Source organism: Chiloscyllium plagiosum, chromosome 7, assembly GCF_004010195.1.
Source record: "Chiloscyllium plagiosum isolate BGI_BamShark_2017 chromosome 7, ASM401019v2, whole genome shotgun sequence".
NCBI classification, from domain to species: Eukaryota; Metazoa; Chordata; class Chondrichthyes; order Orectolobiformes; family Hemiscylliidae; genus Chiloscyllium; species Chiloscyllium plagiosum.
In genome coordinates, this window is record NC_057716.1 from 51,688,733 (window position 1) to 51,708,311 (window position 19,579).

A 19,579-nucleotide genomic window follows, 5' to 3' on the forward strand; every position below is an offset into this window, starting at 1 on the left:
ATGCTTTGTTAAAGATAGCACAAGATGAGTTTACATATCTATGTATGATTGATCAAGTCACCATTCTTGAATAAAAATTAAAACTTGGGCATTTTTTTCACACTAATTGTCCATTCAGTAACATGCTAGTGACCGCTCTTTTGAAAGAGGACGTTTCATGCCAACAAGCAGTGCTGTAGAAACAGCCAAGGCAGGAACTGGACTTCATTGATGGGAAGAAAGATAACCTGTAGGAACAGCTTTGGACAAGCAAAAATAATCTGGTAGAAGGAATTATAGTTAGCAGATGTGCAAACAGAACCATAAGTGGGATTTCCCCAGCTTTGGAACAAGATTAGTTATCCACTTCTTGCACTTAATTGTTAAGAGCAAACAGAAGCAGGAAAGGAAGTTAGCACTGTTTCCAACAAGCACAATCAGTGAGGAGCACTGGACAGATTTAGACATGTATCAGACACATTTGAGATTATAGTGGTTCAATTGAGGCCACTATAATTGATAAAAGGTAAACATGAGGGTGACTTTTGGAGGTTTTGGTAGCTTTGCAGAAAGGGGTGTCAGAAAAGAAGAGTTCAAGAGAGGGAGGTAAAGTATTAAGAGAATTGAGGTTTTTTTTAGCCTAAAGGGCAAAAATTAAAAACAGTGAGGTTTGGGCCATCAAGGTAATGAGTGTAAGGAGGGGAAATGAACAAAATGACCTAGGTCTCTTTATCAAAAATTGAGATCTTAAACCTGCATGTGGTACTAAGGAGAAGAATCGGCAATATGCTTAACTGGAGGGTACATTTTAAATTCTAAAGTCAGACCAATAATCTGAATTGACGTGAACTAATCTTGTTATGGATTTTCCTAATGTGTTTAGGAAATAAATACAACAAAAATAGGCCAAAAAGTATTGCACAAACTAAAAATGCAAAGTTAGCTTTGCTTTATATTATGGGATTGAATTCGTATGATCTGCAGGTGAGTCCACAGCTAAAGAGGTTTGTTACATCTACAGCAGAAAACTGAATCTTAAAGAAAGTTGCATCATTCATAAAGAGTCCTTCTCAAAATGTCAGTAACAACATAATTTGGAAATAAGAAATTTCAAAGTATTATCTCAAAAATACAAGGATGAAACAGGTTAGTGCAAATTTCATTAATGTTCGAACATTTAGAAGACACACTGGGAAGTAGCCATTCAAACAGCTATTATACTTTTCTTGATCCATGTGAAGGCTACCAATATTGAGGAATTCAGTAACAAAAATCTAAATGAGCATCTAGTTGAGCAGGTCAAACATTTTTTCAATTATATGTTTGTCATACAAAAATAGTGTAATTTTATGAAGACCGATTCCAAAGTGTAGTGCAGCCAAACAGATCAGTGGATAATCAAATCAGTCATTATAAAGTTCGTAACTGCTTTAGAATTAAGAATTACGAATCTTTATTCATGGTTTTAACTACTACAAATTCAACTTTGTATTTTTATGGTTGCTTGATTGATGGTTAGTTATATTAACAAAAACCCAATTCGCATCTCATACATTTTACATATCAAAGTAGACCAGCTATAACTAGTGAAAATGTGCACAACATTTCTACTTCCATCAATGAGTCAATTCCAGGCTTCTAAAATTAACTGGAAAGTATCCATGCAAATTTTTCAAACATCTCCTGCAACACAACAGAAAATTAATTGCAAATCTTCAAAAAAAATTGTGCTATGTTGTAGATAGAGAATTTTTTAAAAATTCGGTCATGGGAGGTGGGCATCACTGGCTAGCCAGTATTTATTGCCCATCCCAGCTGCCCTTAAGGTGATGACAAGCTGCCCTCTTGAACCGCTGCAGTCCACCTGCTGTAGGTTGATTCACAATGCCTTGAGGGAGTGAATTTCAGGATTTTGACGCAGCAACTGAAGGAACGGTGATATATTTCCAATTCGGGATGGTGAATGACTTGGATGGATAAGTTGCAGGTGGTGGTTTTCCTCAAGTATTTGATGCCCTTGAGCTTTGAGATGGAAGCAGCCGTGCGTTTGGAAGGTGCTATCTAAGGATCTTTGATTAATTTCTGCAATGTATTCTATAAATATTACACACTGCTGCTACTGAGCATCAGTGGTGGAGCAAGTGGATCCTTGTGAATGTGGTGCCAATCAAGTGGGCTGCTTTGTCTTGGATGGTTGTCAAGCTTCTAGAGTATTGTTGGAGCTGCATTCATCCAGGCAAGTAGGCAGTATTCCATCACATTCCCAACTTGTGCCTTGTAGATAATGGACAGGATTTGGGAAGTTAGGAAGTGAGTTACTCACCAGAATATTCTAGCCTCTGACCTGCTCTTCTAGCCACTGAGATTGTGTGGCAGGTCCAGTTGCGTTTCTGGTCAATGGATGTTGATATCATTGGATTCAGTGATGGTAACACTACTGAATGTCAAAGGACAGTGATTACATCATCTCTTATATGGTGCGCATGTTATTTGCCGCTTGCCAGCCAAGGCTGGATACTGTCCAGATCTTTTGCGTTTGAACATGAACTACTCAGTATCTGAGTAGTTGCGAATGATGCTGAACAATCAGCAGCAAACTTGCCCACTTAGATCTTATGGCGAAGGGAAGGTCATTAATGAAACACTATCCTGCGGAAATGTCCTAGAGGTGAAATGACTGACCAACAACCACAACCATCTTCCTAAGTGCCAAATATGACTCCAACCAGTGGACAGCTTTCCCTCGATCCCCAATTGATTGCAGTTTTGCTACATACAATAACTTGGGAATACAGAAAGTGAAACCACAATGTTATGAATGCCAGTGAAAAATAAATAATGTTTTAACATTTTTAAATGGGAGCTTTTAAAATAAAAGCCTGGAAAGCTATTTCTCAACAGGTTTGGTAAAAATCAAAGTATTGCCACATTTTCTAACGTGACAAATTGATGTTTAACAATAGACAAATCAAGTGATATTGAGCGAGGAATAAAACTATTAATTATTAGAATGAAGAACTCCAAATCAGGAAGATGATGCAAAAAGCAAATTAGCAAACCTAATTGCATTTGTAAAAAGAGTTCTATTTCTTCAGAAGAGTAGCAGATTCAAACTAAGGGAATTAAATTAAATAATTGCCTAGGCACGTGTGCTGACGAGAGAATAGGCGAAAGGTGGCAACCGAGCTTTAGGTTTAGTTACTTGCAAGCTAAGTAACTTAGAATTCTTCTATGGCTTAACGCTCACATATCCTACAAGTGTGTCTTCATCTACTCAACATCTAGGAAACTGATTGAGAATGCAATAACTCAAATTAATAAGATTTTCAGGTATATATTTTCTGAAGTGTTCTTTCCTCAAAGCTTATAAGTTCAAACTTTTTATTTAGCTCAAAATTCCATCATTTCAGTTTTAAAGTTATTTACACAGATTAGAGCTCAGCTGTTCGTTATGAAGTGCAAAACATTTTGTTTGTAACTAGCATGAATAAGCTGGCAATTTCTTGAGATCTTCAATCTATTTTGCCATCAAATTGAGCTCTTGAAATATTAATACACAGTCAACCATTCATATAAAATTACTTTGTTACTTTAAGTTCAGCATTAACTTGTGCAGATCGCAATTTAAGTACATGTTGATAATAAAAAAGCATAAATTTAGCAAAGAATACAAAACTAAGTACAGTCAGTTGCCATGGAGACCATACAGATAATGGTTTGAACAAAAAGAGTTGGATAATTTTAGTGTGGATATCATTAGAAAAGCTACACTTAGCCTCAGAGCTTGTTATTTGTGAAAGGAGAAGGAGGAGGAACTGGCCAAGTTTTCCATATCTGTTCAATGACCCCTATTAAATAATGCACATCGTTGAAGAAAAGGATCCAACTCAATTAAGATCCTCCAAAAATAGTTAAACAGGCCATCAAAAGTGACTTACAGGAGGAAAATGGCTTTATGCAAGAGGTAAAGTTCCAAGCTCTTACCCGGTCTGCTCTTTACAGTTCAATCTCTTGACACCTTCATTCCCAACAAGGTCAGACAGCTCTCCACTTCACCCTGAAATGGAGGCCAACCAGTTTCCATGAAGCATTATCTTCCTCTGCCTGGTTGAACTTGCTCTCTGACAGATTTCACTTTTCACACATTCTACTTCTTCCAAATGAAAATGTTGCTACCGACAGAGATGCTAGCCAGGTTTTCCTTTTTATAGGAACAAAAACAGAAGTTGCTGGAAAAGCTCAGCAGATCTGGCAGCATCTGAGAAGAGAATCTAAGTTAACATTTTGGGTCCAGTGACTCTTCCTCAGAAATGACTCTACCTTTTTATAGGATTGTTTCTGTCCTATTTGTATGATCTCCCTCAACTCTGTTTTTCCTATCATCTCTAATAGGACCATGACTTGCTCCCAGCTGAAATGGAAAACTCTCATTTTGTTTCCAACTTCCACATTTCTCATCGTCTCAAATGATCCACGTTCAATTCTTTTAGTCAGACATAGATGTGTACAGCACAAAGACAGGCCCTTTAGCCCATTGAGTCTACCCTGATCAAAAACAAAACCTAACCTAAAACGATTGGTCCAGATAGAGTCCCTGGCTGTGCACTCGGATTCTGTGCCGATCAGGTGGTGGGAGTATTCACTGACATCTCCTTGCTACAATCCAAGTCCCCACCTGCTTCAAGAAGTCTACAATCATTCTGGTATCAAACAAAACACATGCAACTTGCCTCAATAACTACCGCCCAGTTGCTCTGACCTCCTTAATTACGAAGTACTTTGAGGGGTTATTTATGGCTCATATCAACTCTAATCTCCCAGCCTCTCTTGATCCCTTGCAATTTGCTACTAGTGCAGCAGATCCACAGCAGAAGCCAACTCCCTGACCCTACATTCATCCCTGGAACATCTGGATAATAAGTACACCTACATCAGGCTTCTACTTATTAATTACAGCTTTGCCTTCAACACTACAAGCCCAACCAAACTAATCTTCAAACTCGGAGACTGACGCCTCTGCTCTGCTCTTTGCAACTGGCTCTTCAACTTCCTTACCCACAGATTGCAATCAGTGAAGATAGGCAACAGCATATCCTCCACGACAATCCTCAACACTGCCACCCCGCAAGGATATGTACGCAGTCCCCTACAGTACACCCATGACTGAGACACCAAATTTTACCTGAACTCCATACACAAGTTCACTGATGACACCACCATCGTAAGCCGGATATCATATTATGACGAGACAGAATACAGGAAAGAGACACAGTGCTTGGTGACTTGCAGTAAATATAACAATCTTTCCCTCAATGCCAGCAAAACTGAAGAACTTATCATTGACTTCAGGAAGGAGGAGGGCATGCCCCTATCTACATCAATGGAGCGGAGATGGAGACAATAGAGTATGTCAAGTACCTAGGAGTGACTATCACCAATCTATCCTGGACAACTCCCACACTGATGCAATGATCAAGGCAGCACAATTATGCCTCTCCTTTCTCAGGCGGCTCAGGAAATTCAGCATGTCCATAAGGTCTCTCTCCTACTTTTACAGATGCACCACAGAAAACATTCTATCTAGACACATCACGGTTTTGTACAGCATCTCTGCCCAAGACCATAAGAACCTACAGCAAGTTGGGAATACAGTCCATCACACAAGCCAACCTTCCATCCACTGTCTCCATCTACACTTCTTGGTGCCTCAGAAAGGCAGACCAACATCAAAGACCCTCTCCCATCCTGGTTTACAATCCTTTCCAACCTCTCCCATAGGGCAAAAAAATACATAAGCTGAAACATATGTTTCAACAGGTTCAAGAACAGCTTCTTTCTCACTGTTAGTAGATTTCTAAATTAACCTCTCAAATTTTAAATGTAATTTGATCTTGTTATTTGTGCACCTTCTCTGCAGAATAACTTGATATTCCACGCTCTGTTCAATCACCCAATTATCTTTGTATGTTATGATCTGCATTTACTGTGTGCAAAACAAAACTTTTCACTGTACTTTGGCACATGTGACAGTAATGAATCAAATCAAACTCTTCTATTCCAATTTTCAAATAAATGGCTCATTGCCTTCTTTGTCTCGATATCGCAAATGTACATCTAAATATTTCTTAACTATTATGAGTTTCCATCTCGACCACCCTTACGGGCAGTGAGCTCGAGATTCCCACCACCCTCAGTGAAAAAAAATTTCCTCACTTCCCCTCTCAACCTATTGCCCTTTCAATCACAAAAACACTCGTTAACCATCACTGATTCCTGCCATTCAGGATTCAACTAGCAAAATTGCCTTAGATCCCATGGGTTCTTACCATCACTATCAGTCTCCCATGCATAACCTTATCTAAAGCCTTGCTGAAATCCAAATATACTTTGTCAAATACATTGCCCTTATCTACACACCTGGTCACCTTTTCAAAAAATTGAATCAAGTTGATTTTGCATGACTTCCCATTAACTGACTGATCTTTCTTAATTCCTATATCTCCAAGTGCAGACTAATTCTGTCCCTCAGAACTGCTACAACTAGTTTCTCCATCATCGAGGTTAGACTAATTGGCCTTAGTTTCTTGGGTTATTCTTTGCTCTCATCTTGAATAAAGCCACCATAACCCTAGAACCATAGGTGTGCTTGCTCATTAGGAGACCACAGGTGGTGGTTTAACTGGTCACTATTCCTCAGATGTGGGAAGAAGTTGAAAAGGTAGGACTTTCATGCTAACTTCAGCCAGTGCAGGAATTGAACCAAAGCTGTTGGCATCACTCTGGATCATAAATCAGTCATTCAGCCAACTGATCCTCCTGCCAGTGATCATATTGGATTCTAAGTTGCCAATAATAATAACTGTTGTACTGCAGCTGTATAGGACACTGGTGAGGCCACTTTTCAAATATTGTATGTAATTCTGGTTGGCCTTCTAAAGGAAGGATGTTGTTAAACTTGAGAGGGTGCAGAGAAGATTTACAAGGTTGTTGCTCGGACTGGAGGGCCTGGGTTATACAGAAAGGCTGAATCGCTGGGGCTTTTTAAGCCTGGAGCTTTGGAGGCTGAGGGGTGACCTTAGAGGTTTATAAAATCATGAGGGGCATGGAGAGGGTGAAAAGCCAAGGTCTTTTTCCTAGGGTGGGGGAATCTAAAACTATAGGGGAAGGGTTTAAGGTGAGGGAGAAAGATTTAAAAAGGGCCAAAGGGGTAACTTTTTAAAGTAGAGGGTGGTGTGTATGGAACAAGCTGCCAGAGGAAGTGGTAAAGGTGGGTATAATTTGAAGGTACCTGGTTGGGTATATGAATAGGAAGGGTTGAGAGAGATATGGGCCAAATTCTGGCAAATGGGACTCTGCCAGATTGGGATGATGCCATGGATGAGTTGGATTGAAGGGTCTGGTTCCAGCATGTATGACTCTAACTGAAATGTAAGATCATTATTAGGCATTTTATCTTTTGATAATAGGTCTTCATCTGTATCTTGCCTGACACCAGAAGATAGAAAAATAAACACTTCAATAAATGGTAGTTTGATCTACAAACTGTCAAACAGATTTATTGGGTTGTAAATGAATAAGTGAACAATAAACAGTATTGTTGAATCATGCAAATACTGGAACGGCTAGAGAATTAGATGCAATTGGTATTTTTCAATCTAGCATTTCTCAGGTTCCTAGAGATAAACTGTCCAGTATTTATCATGGAGAAGGAGAGAGAGATATACACCCTCAAAGTTCTTTTAAAAATGAACCAAAACTAGCAAGTGGAGAAAAACTGATGGATAATGTGCAGTCAGAATTCTAGTGAAGCACTGGAAAGGCATTCAAGCAAACCAGGAAAATTGCCTAGAAAATAAAAGTAGATTTCAATGCTAGAAATTTGAAATAAAGTTTCTAGTTATGTGTGTTTTTTTCCCAGAACTTTGCAATTTCACTATTTTTTCTAAAAACTTTATCTGCACTTCTCTACTTATGGGTCCCAGGAATGTCAGTCTCCTTCCAGCAAAGGATCTAATTTGTCCGTCTTTGCTGTCCTTTACTATTTTTGTTTACAATTATCTGCCTAAATCCATTTTCACAATTTTTTTTGCAGTGTTTGCCTCCAGTGTTTTTCCATGTGATTTCTACTGAGAATTCACGCTTCCTCTTTCAGATTCATTTGTGATCACCAATGTAGCCTGGATATCCAAATCATGTTTCAGAATTTCACACAACTCACTCTTGACAAGCACCACGGATTAGCCCTTTCTCTTCAACAGCATTGACACAGTACTTCAGTTTGCAGCAGCCTAGCCTCCAAGCCGGATGTTAAACCAAAGCCTCTTTGTCAACCATGGCACCATTTCAAGAGGAAGAGGCTAATTTGAACCGGATTGTATTGTGTCACCATAGTCTTACCAGAGGGCTACTCTCTCATTAGAGAGACACACAACTGGTGTGATTTAACCTGAGGGCCACCATACCTCAGATGAGGGAAGAGCTTGAGAAGAAAAGTCCTTCGTGGTAACCTCAGCCAGTGATGGGATTGAACCCATGCTGTTGGCAACACACTGCTTCGCAAAACATTCAGCCAAATGAGCTAAACTGGTCCCCAGAATTTGCACCAGTATCCTGGTCAATATTTATCCTTCAACCAATATCACAAACAGATTATTTGGTTATTACATTACTGTACAGTGGGGTTTACTGGGAAGAAACTGGTTACTCTATCTCCTAGATTACAACTCTGACAATGCTTTCCAAATATTTTGGCTATGAAACATCAGCTGTGCACGAACGTATGGAAGACACTACATAAATGGAATCTAAATATATAAATGCTTTCTTTCTTGTGGACAACCTTCGTTTGTTGTTTCATGTCACCATTTGTCATATTGCTTCCTTTTTCAAAATTTATGCGCCTTCCTATCAATTATAAAATCCAAAGGACAAACAATTCCCAAAAAACAGCTAATTAATTACTGATCTCAGATGGTCCTCATTTTCTCAAAAATCCCTTTTTAAACTTACTTGTTTACTAGTCCTCAATATTTTTCATTTCTGAAAGGATATGTTAGGAAACTTTGTCCAGATTTTCCTGTACCAGTACAGACATGGTTATTGGTGGTGAGGTAGGACGGCTAGAAAGTAAAAGGATGCTAACGATTCTTTGATGCATTCTCACCTCTGGGAAGCTTTTCCAGAGCAGGTAAGAAAATGGGGTGACCAACTCTCCACAGCCAATCATTCCAATTAAAATCCACATAAGAGGTCATTTCGAGCTGGCGTGTGTTGGAACAGCTCACTCCAAGCTGAAGCTTCTGGCTCAAAGCAAAACAATCTCCCTTTGGAGGGCCAAGATGCTTCAATGATAAGACTGAGGGAATAAAATACTGTCGCCTGCAGAGTAATGAGGGCTGTGGGTGGGGTCTTTTCCTTCTCAATTCCTACAGTGCAGTCCTTATAGGTTAGCTAGACTCCATGTTCAGATGTACTAATGGTCTATGACCTGCTTTAGCAGCTTGCACTTCTCATGATTTGACTACCAAGGCTCCAGAGTGGTTGGCCCTCCTAGTGAGCAAAGGGCATTGGAATCCATTAGCTGGGATAACTAACTAAAGTTTACTCTTACTTTCACAGAGCTTGACCCACATACCAGATGACGATTTTTACTATTCAGGTTTGTCCCCTAATCACTATAATTAGTCCCTGAGGGGCCACTGTCCCCTAAACCAACTGTAATTTTACATTTTTTAAATAGCCTATTCCTAAATCTTCATCAAAATATCAAGATTTGTTGGTTCATCTTGTTCCTGTTCACGATTCCTACTTTTGACCATTCTTTCATCCTCTTTTTACCTATTCAAGTACCTACTCTTATTCAAGAGCCAAACTCATCTACAGCTCCCTACCATGACTGTATTTCCAAGTTTTGCAATCCCTCTAATTTTCCTTTAACATGGATATATAATTTGCTTACCAGTATGGTCTCTGAACACAATTTCTATTATAGCTTCCTGCTCCAAATCAGATCTTGAGAATTTCATCATTTACTTGAAAACTGTAAACTCCTCTCTCAAATCTTCCTGGGGTTCCTAATGGCTTTTTCTGACCATGATCACTTCACAAACCCAAACCTCTGAACAACTGGATTATTTTTAACTGCTGCTTTGAAAGCTTCTGTCCACATCACCCAGCTTCTCCATAGCATAGAATGCAATCTGGTAACTCCAGGATTAAGTTATAGCTTTTGAAATATAATTTGTTTCACAGTTAAGGCCTCTATTCAGATGGATTTCTTGAAAGAGATCACCTCATTTTCCACCTCTGCTCTCGTCATCTTTTGCAACATTAAATTGATTTTTCATTAGACCATTTATCAAATATAACAGCATATTTTTGTTCCAGCACAAAATGTTACCCTAGACCCACAATAGGAATTGTGTTAACATCGCATGTGCGCACCATGAATCAGAACAATGCTCTTGCACAATTTCTAAAGCTGTGCTGGCCTATCTTTACTATTTTTGGTGCTGTTGCGTCTGTTTCTAGTACTCCTATTCTTGGAATTGAAAGAAGCTAATGTTCAGTTAATGTTTTCCTAGATATCTTCTCTTCTTTAATGTCTTTGTTGGAAGTTAACAACTATTTTCTTTTATAAAATGAAAAACCTTTGATCCTTTCTACTCTCCTCACTCTTCCTTTAACTATTTACTTCAGTAAGAGATGGTGACAGAGTGGTAACGATACTGGATCAGTGATCCAGAGGATCCAGGCTAAAGCTTGGGGACATGCTGCAAAACATGGTTAGTCTCAGCTCAGCGGGTCTGGCAGCATCAGTGGAGACAAATCACAGTTAACATTTCAGGTCGAGCGGCCCTTCCTCCAAACTTGAGCAGGTTCACTCGACCACAATATTAACTGATTTGTCTCCACAGATGTTACCAGATCTTATCCAGACCTAGTCGGTGAAATTAGAATATTTGTGCAGGTAATGTAACTACTGCGCATATCCAGCAATTTGTTTTTGTTTCCGATTTACAGCATCCACAGTTCTTATGGTTTTCATTTGGTTAGTCTCATAGTTGCCAGCCATGTCAACTATCAAACTGCTGTAAATATCAATCTAGTTCACTAATATTTATTAGGGAAGGAGACCTGTCTACATCTGATTCCAGATCCACAACAGTGGTTGACTCTTAACTGCACTCTGAAACAGCCCAGTGGATTATCCAGTTCAACAGCAATTTGTAATTGGCAACAAATGCTGGCCTTGCTCGTGACACCCACATCCCGTGCAAGAAAAAAAAATCATTTCATCAGATCATTCTCTTGTTTTCAAGTTATACATACTTATGAACTAATTGGAATATTTCAGATGACTTAAAAACTACAGGGCAGGGTGAAGGAAACCAAGAGCAGGTGGAACAGGAGAGAGTGAGCAACTTGGGTGAGAAGAAATGACAGACATTGCAACTGAGTGCAGGATGGATAGAGCAAGAAAGAGTGAAAGTGCACAATCAGATGCAGAAGAGGAGACCAACCAGAGAGCACAAGTCAGAGCGAGAGCGAGCACGCAGTAGTTTCATTAGTTTCATTCACAAATATTCTAGCTTCACCAATTACTGTAACGGGGGAATGCTGAACACCATAACCACCAACTTTCCAATAAGACAAAAAGTACATTAAACGTCCGCAATCCTCAGATGGACAGTCAGGATACCTTGATACTATTTCATGATCAGGGGAGTTCTCCACAAGTTTTAATCTTCAACCATCAGCACTAAAAATCCAGTCATCAAAACACACTGCTCTATGTAAAGTGTCTTACTGCAGTGATTATATTTCAAAAATACTTTAAAAGGCCGAAGAATGCAAATACTGGAAATCAGAATCAAAAACAGGAAGTTGTGGGAAAACTTTGAGCAAATCTGACAGCATCTGTGGAAGGAAAGCAGAGTTAACATTGCGGGTCCAGCAATCTATTAGCTCGGGAAAAATTAGCATATATGCTGAGAATAGGGTCGAGATTGTGGTACTGGAAAAGCACATGATATCCAGCATTTGCAGTCCTCACTTTCTCCTATGCTGAGGATAGGGTACAGGAAGGTGAAGGAGTAAATAATAGGTGGGGATGAAGCCCATCCAACCGTCAAGACTCAATATTGAGTTCAATAATTCTAGGACCTGGGCAGCTTCTCCCATGTCAGTGCCCTTTTTTTATGTCTGTCACACTGTCTCTCACACACAGACCTTATCATCACATGGGCTAACACAAGCAACCTATTGCCAGCCACTAATGGTCTCCAAGAGCAGTTATTGATTCTCCTAGGCTGACCTTCACCCATTCCTTTGCCTGCCCAATTGTTTTTCTCTCCTGCTGGGCTCCATCTCACCTATTGTTTACACCTCCCAGCACTCCATCTTCAGCAGTTGTCAATCTTTACTCAGCTAAGATCAGTTCTGAAGATGGTTCACTGGACCCAAAACGTTAACTCTGATTTCTCTCCACAAATGCTGCAAGACTGTTGAGTTCTTTGAGCAACTTCTGTTTTCGCTCCAAATATATTCCATTGACTGAACTGCTATGGAACTGAGCTTTTGAGAAAGACATAAAAGCAAGAAAATTATTTAACATTCATTAACCTACTGTGAACTATCTTCATTATTTATTCTTTTAAGTTCACGTATATGCAGATTTCGGACTCTCTCCAGGCGTTCGAGCTCTGCTTGAATTTCAGCTTCTTCCTGTTGATACCAATGGGAAATAAACTTATAAACTGCTCAACTATTAGTCATCCTCACAAACATTCAACCAGCTTTCTCAAAGGGTGTTGAATGCCCCAATTCATTCAGGCAATGTAACAAGCACAAATTCAAGAACAATTAACTTGCATTATGAATGAAAACTAAATTGATATGCCAAGACTCCATCATTATTTACATGGGTTTTCAAAGGCAATTTTATTAAACACCGCAAAAAGTCTAAAAGAAAAAATAATTCTCCAGAGACTCGAGCAGAATGCCCTCACAAGCCCACATGAACTGTGAAGAAGGCAGAAAGACAGCAATTGAGAGATAGAAATGCTCACATTTAAAATAAAATTTGAAGAATAGACCCAATTAAGAAACTGAACTTATACATTTTTATTAAGCAAAAGGACATAAATCTTTGGAGTAATTTCGAGAATCTTAACGCCATTTGCCGGTCAGCTATGATCGCAGTGATCTCATCTCATCCTCTCAAAGGCACTGGGGGATGGATAATAAATGGTGCTGGTCAATGGTGCTCAACCATATGAAAGTTTTCTTAACTTTGAGCCAATATTCAATTTTAAGAGGCTAAATGGATTTATCCGATTCCAAGAGAGATGCTTGGGAGAGGAGAAAAGAAAGGATAGTAGTAAAAGTAAACCACTTAGCATGTAACTCAGCAATGTAAGCAGCAAGTTCAAGTGGGAGCTGCTGGTATTTGCTATGCATATTCATGACCTGGACATGGAAGTGGAGGGACTACAGGTAAACTGAAAATCTACAATTCCAACCTGAGGGACATGAAAAATTGTGAAGGGTTTCAAGAGCATGTAGATCAGAAAGCTAAGCACCTAGTTAGTAGATGAAGTTCAAAATTAAAGAAATAGTCTGTTGGCCAGAACATGGAAAGGCAAACTTTTAAATGGATTACATAAATAGTCTTGCAAATCATTAAAAATTGTATTCAAATAGACACTGCCAGAAAATGTAATCTTTGGTTTTGAATCTACAGGTAGAGAATAGTAGCAATGTGACAACGTGGAACTCATAACACATCGGGAGTACTGCACATCATTTAAGGAAGAAACCAGAACGGTGAAGCACAGACTCATGGGGAGATTCTAAGGATTGAGAGATTAGTTATGAGAGAGATGTGACAAATGCAGAGATTTTACACTGTTGAAGAGATGATCAAGAAATGATTGGACAGGTGTCTTCATGATTATGAGTTGGTTTACAAAGTTGCAGCAACAAGCAGTTGCTATTGTCTGGAAAGATAGAAATGAGAGTGCATATTTAAGATAATTATAAAAAAAATTAGAAAAACATTATTTCTCTGCCACAAACTACGAATGAAGCAAGATCCATAAATATTTGAAAATGAAAACTGCATAGTTACTTTAAATGTTATTAAAGTGAATGGGAGGGTGCAACTGAGTGTTTCATTAGATAGTTTGTGTGGAGAAAATGCTCTAAATAGTTGATGCATGAAATGGCTTCTAAGTGTACTGTACCTTGATGATTACAAAAAAATGTAGAGATTGATACATCTCTATCAAGTAATGAAGAATTCTAACACTGAAGTAAAAAATAATTCTGAATGCTAATCTATTTTTGAATTAACCTTCCTTTAGTGGAGATAAAAACAGACAGAAATATTACATGTTTACCAGACTGACTTCTACGCATTGCTATGCCTTTAACTCAGAAGCTGCAAACTTTTAGTTATGTAAAATGGCAAACATCATGATCCAAAGGTTGCCCCAATTAAAAACAATGATTCAACAGCAAGACAGTATATCAGATAAATTTAATGTAAAAACATCAGCAGATTGATGCAATTTTAAAATCACAAGCAAACATGATTTCTTTTCAATCTTAAAAACAGACTGAGTACAATTGTACAAGCTTTTTGCATAATTAAATATTAGATATTTAATTTTTTTGTAAAATCCCCAATGCTTAGTTTTTTGAGAGTTGGACTTAAAGTTATATCCACTCATGCAATTTTAAAACATGCTATGAATGTTTTTGTAAAAGTAACTAAAGGAAAGCATTTAGCAAAATAAATTCCTGTTGTATTATGAAACACTGAAATTAACATTCAAATAAGCAAATGTTGTGACACCATTATTTTGCTTTGGGATTCAAGTTAAGGTAAATGGAGAAAATTTGCAGAAAGCTGCAACACAAAGGAACTTGGTGGCAGTTGTGCATGAAACAACATTATCACATAGGTGCAGCTGATAATCAGGAAGGCTAATGGAATGGTGGCCCTTATTTCAGGGAGTTAAAGTGCAAGACTAGGGAAGCCCTGCAATTATACAAGGTAAAATGGTGAGACCACATTTGGAGTGGTTTCGTCCTCTTATTTACCTTATTAGGGACTCTACTCTTTGAAGTTTAGAAAAATGAGAAGTGACTCATTGTGACATATAGGATTTTAAGATGCTTAATAAGGTAAGCACTGAGAGAATGTTTCCTCTCACAGAAGAGTCTAGGACCAGAGAGAAGGAATTTCTTTTCTCAGAGGGTTGAAAGTCTTTGGAACTCTTTGCCAGAGATCCATGGGGGCACAGTTCTTGTGTACATAGAAGAACCTCGATTATCCAGCAAGAATGCATGGTTCCGATGCTCGGCTAAACTATGTTATCCAGCATTCAATTAACCGAACGAAATACTCCCCCCGCCCGTGTCCTTCGGATAATAGAGGTTCCTCTGTATTTAAGATTGAGGTAGAAAGATTTTTAATCAGTATGGTGGTATTGTGGCAAGAAGTACAGAAGAAAGGGAACATGTGATCTGTTTTCAATTCTGCCAATAATAATCCTGTTATTAGTCTCTGAGAACTATAAAAACATTTAAACTTTTGAAATAAATAAATGTCTTCTTGTAGCAAATCACATTAAAGGAAAACTCTACTGATATATTTAATGGTTTATTTCACAGACAGAGAAATGGAGAATTGAATTATCTTTCAAATGTTATGCAAGCCATAACCAAAACACAAATAGCAAGTTGACAAAACGGTATCAGACATAGATCAGTAAGTGCAAGTTGCACATTGAGTCAGAAGATTGTGCGTTCAGGTCTTGTTCTAGGCAGACAAGTCAACAATCCAGGAGAACAGACTATACAGTCCATGGGAATATACACCTTTGGGTGAGACACTGAATTGAGACTGTTCGACCCCCTCAGATGAAACCAGTTTGGAGAGAAATTATCTCCAATATTCTGGCCAATATTTATCCCTTAACTATCATCACAAACCGATCATTTCATTGATGCTTATGGTATCTTCCTGAGCACAAAGTGGCTAGCATGTTTTCCTATATTACAACAGTAACCATGCTTCAAATGCATTTCATTTTCTGTAAAGCTCTTAGAAAGTGAACAGGATAAAAATGGAGGTCTTTCTCTTTCCTTAAGCATCAGTTACTGCAGGACTTCAAGAATAGGAAAATAGAATAATTTTGATGGCTATACAAAATAAGAGGCAATTCTTTCACTCAGAGGATGGTACGTGTATGGAATGATCTGCCAGAGGAAGTGGTGGAGGCTAGTACAATTGCAACATTTAAAAGGCATCTGGATGGGTATATGAACAGAAAGGATTTGGAGGGATATGGGCCAGGTGCTGGCAGGTGGGACTAGATTGGGTTGGGATATCTGGTCGGCATAGACGAGTTTGACTGAGGGGTCTGTTTCCGTGCTGTACATCTCTATGACTCTATGAGTAGATATTTAATAAGGTCAAGCTTTCTTTCCTTCACGATCTCTGCTTCAACATTCAATTACATTCATCTCCCCACAAACCTTCTACTTTTACCTGAACATGAAAACCAACATACCTTCTTTAGATGTCCTAGTCTAAGTTTGAAGATCTCTTCCTGTTCATGATACTCTGCTATTGTCAACCTAAATAAGATGGGAGTATCAGAAAAGTATTACCATTTGGGTTAGAAGATTGACGAGAAGCTACTGCAGGAGATATAATTATTTTACAATCAAAATAGCAGACATGCCTAGATACTAACACAGCCAAATCTTTTTGCATTAAGTCAGTTCTCAAAAGATTTGAGGATTGTTAGTTGAAAGTATACAGTCAACGTTTTGGTTTAAATCCTGACAACTATTCTGGATTTTTTTGTAGAATAATGTCGCATGGTGTCCAGTATAAAATATTTTCTTTCAGCTCCACAAAATAAGTATCAGAAATGCTATGCATTAACAATCAACTCCCAGCATTTTTTAGAAAATCAGCTCAGCATTATTTCCACAGGATAGCAAAATATCAAGCATTATTTGATTATGTTGCATTAATCAAGTCTTTAACTTAGCCTTTTACCATTCTGACAGAAACACATGGTAAGTCACTTATGTAGCTGATAAATAAGAAACTTATAATAAAATATTGCAATATAAATTCTTTTATCAATGTTAATCAGATAATTCCAAAACAAATCATTTTTATTCAACAGTAAGTCAAGACAGAAGAGCTGAAGTAGGCCATTCAACCCATCAACACTGCTCTGCCACTCAATAACGGCTGATCTGATATTCTTCAACTTCACTTTCATGCCATCCATATAACCTTGATCCATTGATGATTAAAACTCAGTCCATCTCAGCCTTGAATATACTGAACAACTCAACCTCAGCAGGTCTCTGTGGTATAGAATTCCACAGATTCAATACCCTCAGAAGAAATCCCTCCTCATCTGTTTTTCATGGGCATCCTCTTACCCTGAAATTACGCCCTCTGGTCATAGACTCTCTCACAAGGAGAAAGAACCTTTTTGCACCGACTCTGTCAAATTCCCCAAGCATCTGTGTTGCAATAAGGTCACCTTTCAGTCTTCTCATCTGTAATGAGTATAGGCCCAATTATAGAGTCATAGAGATGTACAACATGGAAACAGACCCTTTGGTCCAACTCAACCATACCGACCAGATATCCCAACCTAATCTAGTCCCACTTGCCAACATCCGGCCCATATCCCTGTAAACACTTCCTATTCACATATCTATCCAGATCCCCTTTAAATGTTGCAATTGTACTAGCCTCCACCACTCTCTGGCAGCTCATTCCATATACGCATCACCTTCAGCGTGAAAAGTTGCTCCTCAGATCTCTTTGGTATCTTTCCCCTCGCGCCTTAAACATATGCCCTCTAGTTTGGAACCCTTTCAAGTTTCACAACATCCTTCCGATAGGAAAGAGACCAGAATTGCACACAATATTCCAAAAGTGGCCTCAACATCTCTTCATAAGACAAAAACTCCTTACCAAAGGTCAACATAGAAAATATGTGTTCTAGAATTCACTAATAACAATTCCTAATTTGCTGAAAAAAAACTTTATTTCTTAAACCTCCCAAACTCAGATTTAATTCCAGAGAAGAATACAGCTGCCAGCATTAGGGCAAATTGTAACACTAACAGAGATGGCAAATACATTTGATGACCAAGCTTTTGTCCGTGTAGTGGCACTCCAACTTGAGTTAAAGCAACTTGCTACAGACACAAGACGCAAATGGAGAACAGAGATTTGGTTTTGAATTTAGCATTTATCCAGCAGATACTAATTTTACCTTTTTTTTCTTTGGGGGGGGGGGGGGCGGTGGAGGGGTAATGACTCAGAAAACAAGTGGTCAGAACTCAGGAGTTTCTTGTAGTAAGCAATTATTTTTAATATAAAACATGGCATCTCCAATTAACAGGTTTACTCACTGACGCATATTTCATTTAAATAGGTCTGAAGATTGCAATTTAGTTGCGTTCAAGTCAACTTTTGCGTAACTATTACTAAACAAGTATGAAATTGTCAGTTTCTGGATCAATGGTGCTGGAAGAGCAGCATCCGAGGAGCTTCAGCAAAATCGATGTTTCAGGCAAAAGCCCTTCATCAGGGATAAAGGCAGAGAGCCTGAAGCGTGGAGAGATAAGCTAGAGGAGGGTGGGGTGGGGAGAGAGTAGCATAGAGTACAATGGGTGATTAGATTAGATTACTTACAGTGTGGAAACAGGTCCTTCGGCCCAACAAGTCCACACCGACCCGAAGCGTAACCCACCCATTCCCGTACATTTACCCCTTTACCTAACACAACAGGCAATTTAGCATGGCCAATTCACCTGACCTGCACATCTTTGGACTGTGGGAGGAAACCGGAGCACCCGGAGGAAACCCACGCAGACACGGGGAGAATGTGCAAACTCCACACAGTCAGTCGCCCGAGTCGGGAATTGAACCCGGGTCTCTGGTGCTGTGAGGCAGCAGTGCTAACCACGCCCGAGTCGGGAATTGAACCCGGGTCTCTGGTGCTGTGAGGCAGCAGTGCTAACCACTGTGCCACCGTGCCGCCCACGGGTGAGTGGGGGAGGAGATGAAGGTGATAGGTCAGGGAGGAGAGGGTGGAGTGGATAGGTGGAAAAGGAGCTAGGCAGGTCGGACAAGTCAAGGGGACTGGAAGTTTGAAACTAGGATGAGGTGGGGGAAGGGGAAAAGAGGAAGCTGTTGAAGTCCACATTGATGCCCTGGGGTTGAAGTGTTCCGAGGCGGAAGATGAGGCGTTCTTCCTCCAGGCGTCTGGTGGTGAGGGAGCGGCGGTGAAGGAGGCCCAGGACCTCCATGTCCTCGGCAGAGTGGGAGGGGGAGTTGAAATGTTGGGCCACAGGGCGGTGTGGTTGATTGGTGCAGGTTTCCGGAGATGTTCCCTAAAGCGCTCTGCTAGGAGGCGCCCAGTCCCCCCAATGTAGAGGAGACCGCATCGGGAACAACGGATACAATAAATGATATTAGTGGATGCGCAGGTAAAATTCCACTTCACCCTCTCCTCCCTGACCTATCACCTTCATCTCCTCCCCC

At 39.4% G+C, this 19,579-nt stretch overlaps 1 protein-coding gene across 4 annotated transcripts in view; it reads right to left on the bottom strand.

The window, feature by feature from the left end:
- The window catches only part of tlk1a (tousled-like kinase 1a), a 140,039-nt gene that overhangs the window by 33,931 nt on the left and 86,529 nt on the right, over nucleotides 1–19,579 (bottom strand). For all 4 annotated transcript variants that reach the window (XM_043693715.1, XM_043693717.1, XM_043693714.1 and 1 more), the window contains exons 13-14: nucleotides 16,563–16,629; nucleotides 12,608–12,705 (exon numbers count right to left, since the gene is read on the bottom strand). In XM_043693715.1, the coding sequence (XP_043549650.1) occupies nucleotides 12,608–12,705; nucleotides 16,563–16,629 (165 nt within the window). The remainder of the gene's footprint in view (nucleotides 1–12,607; nucleotides 12,706–16,562; nucleotides 16,630–19,579) is intronic.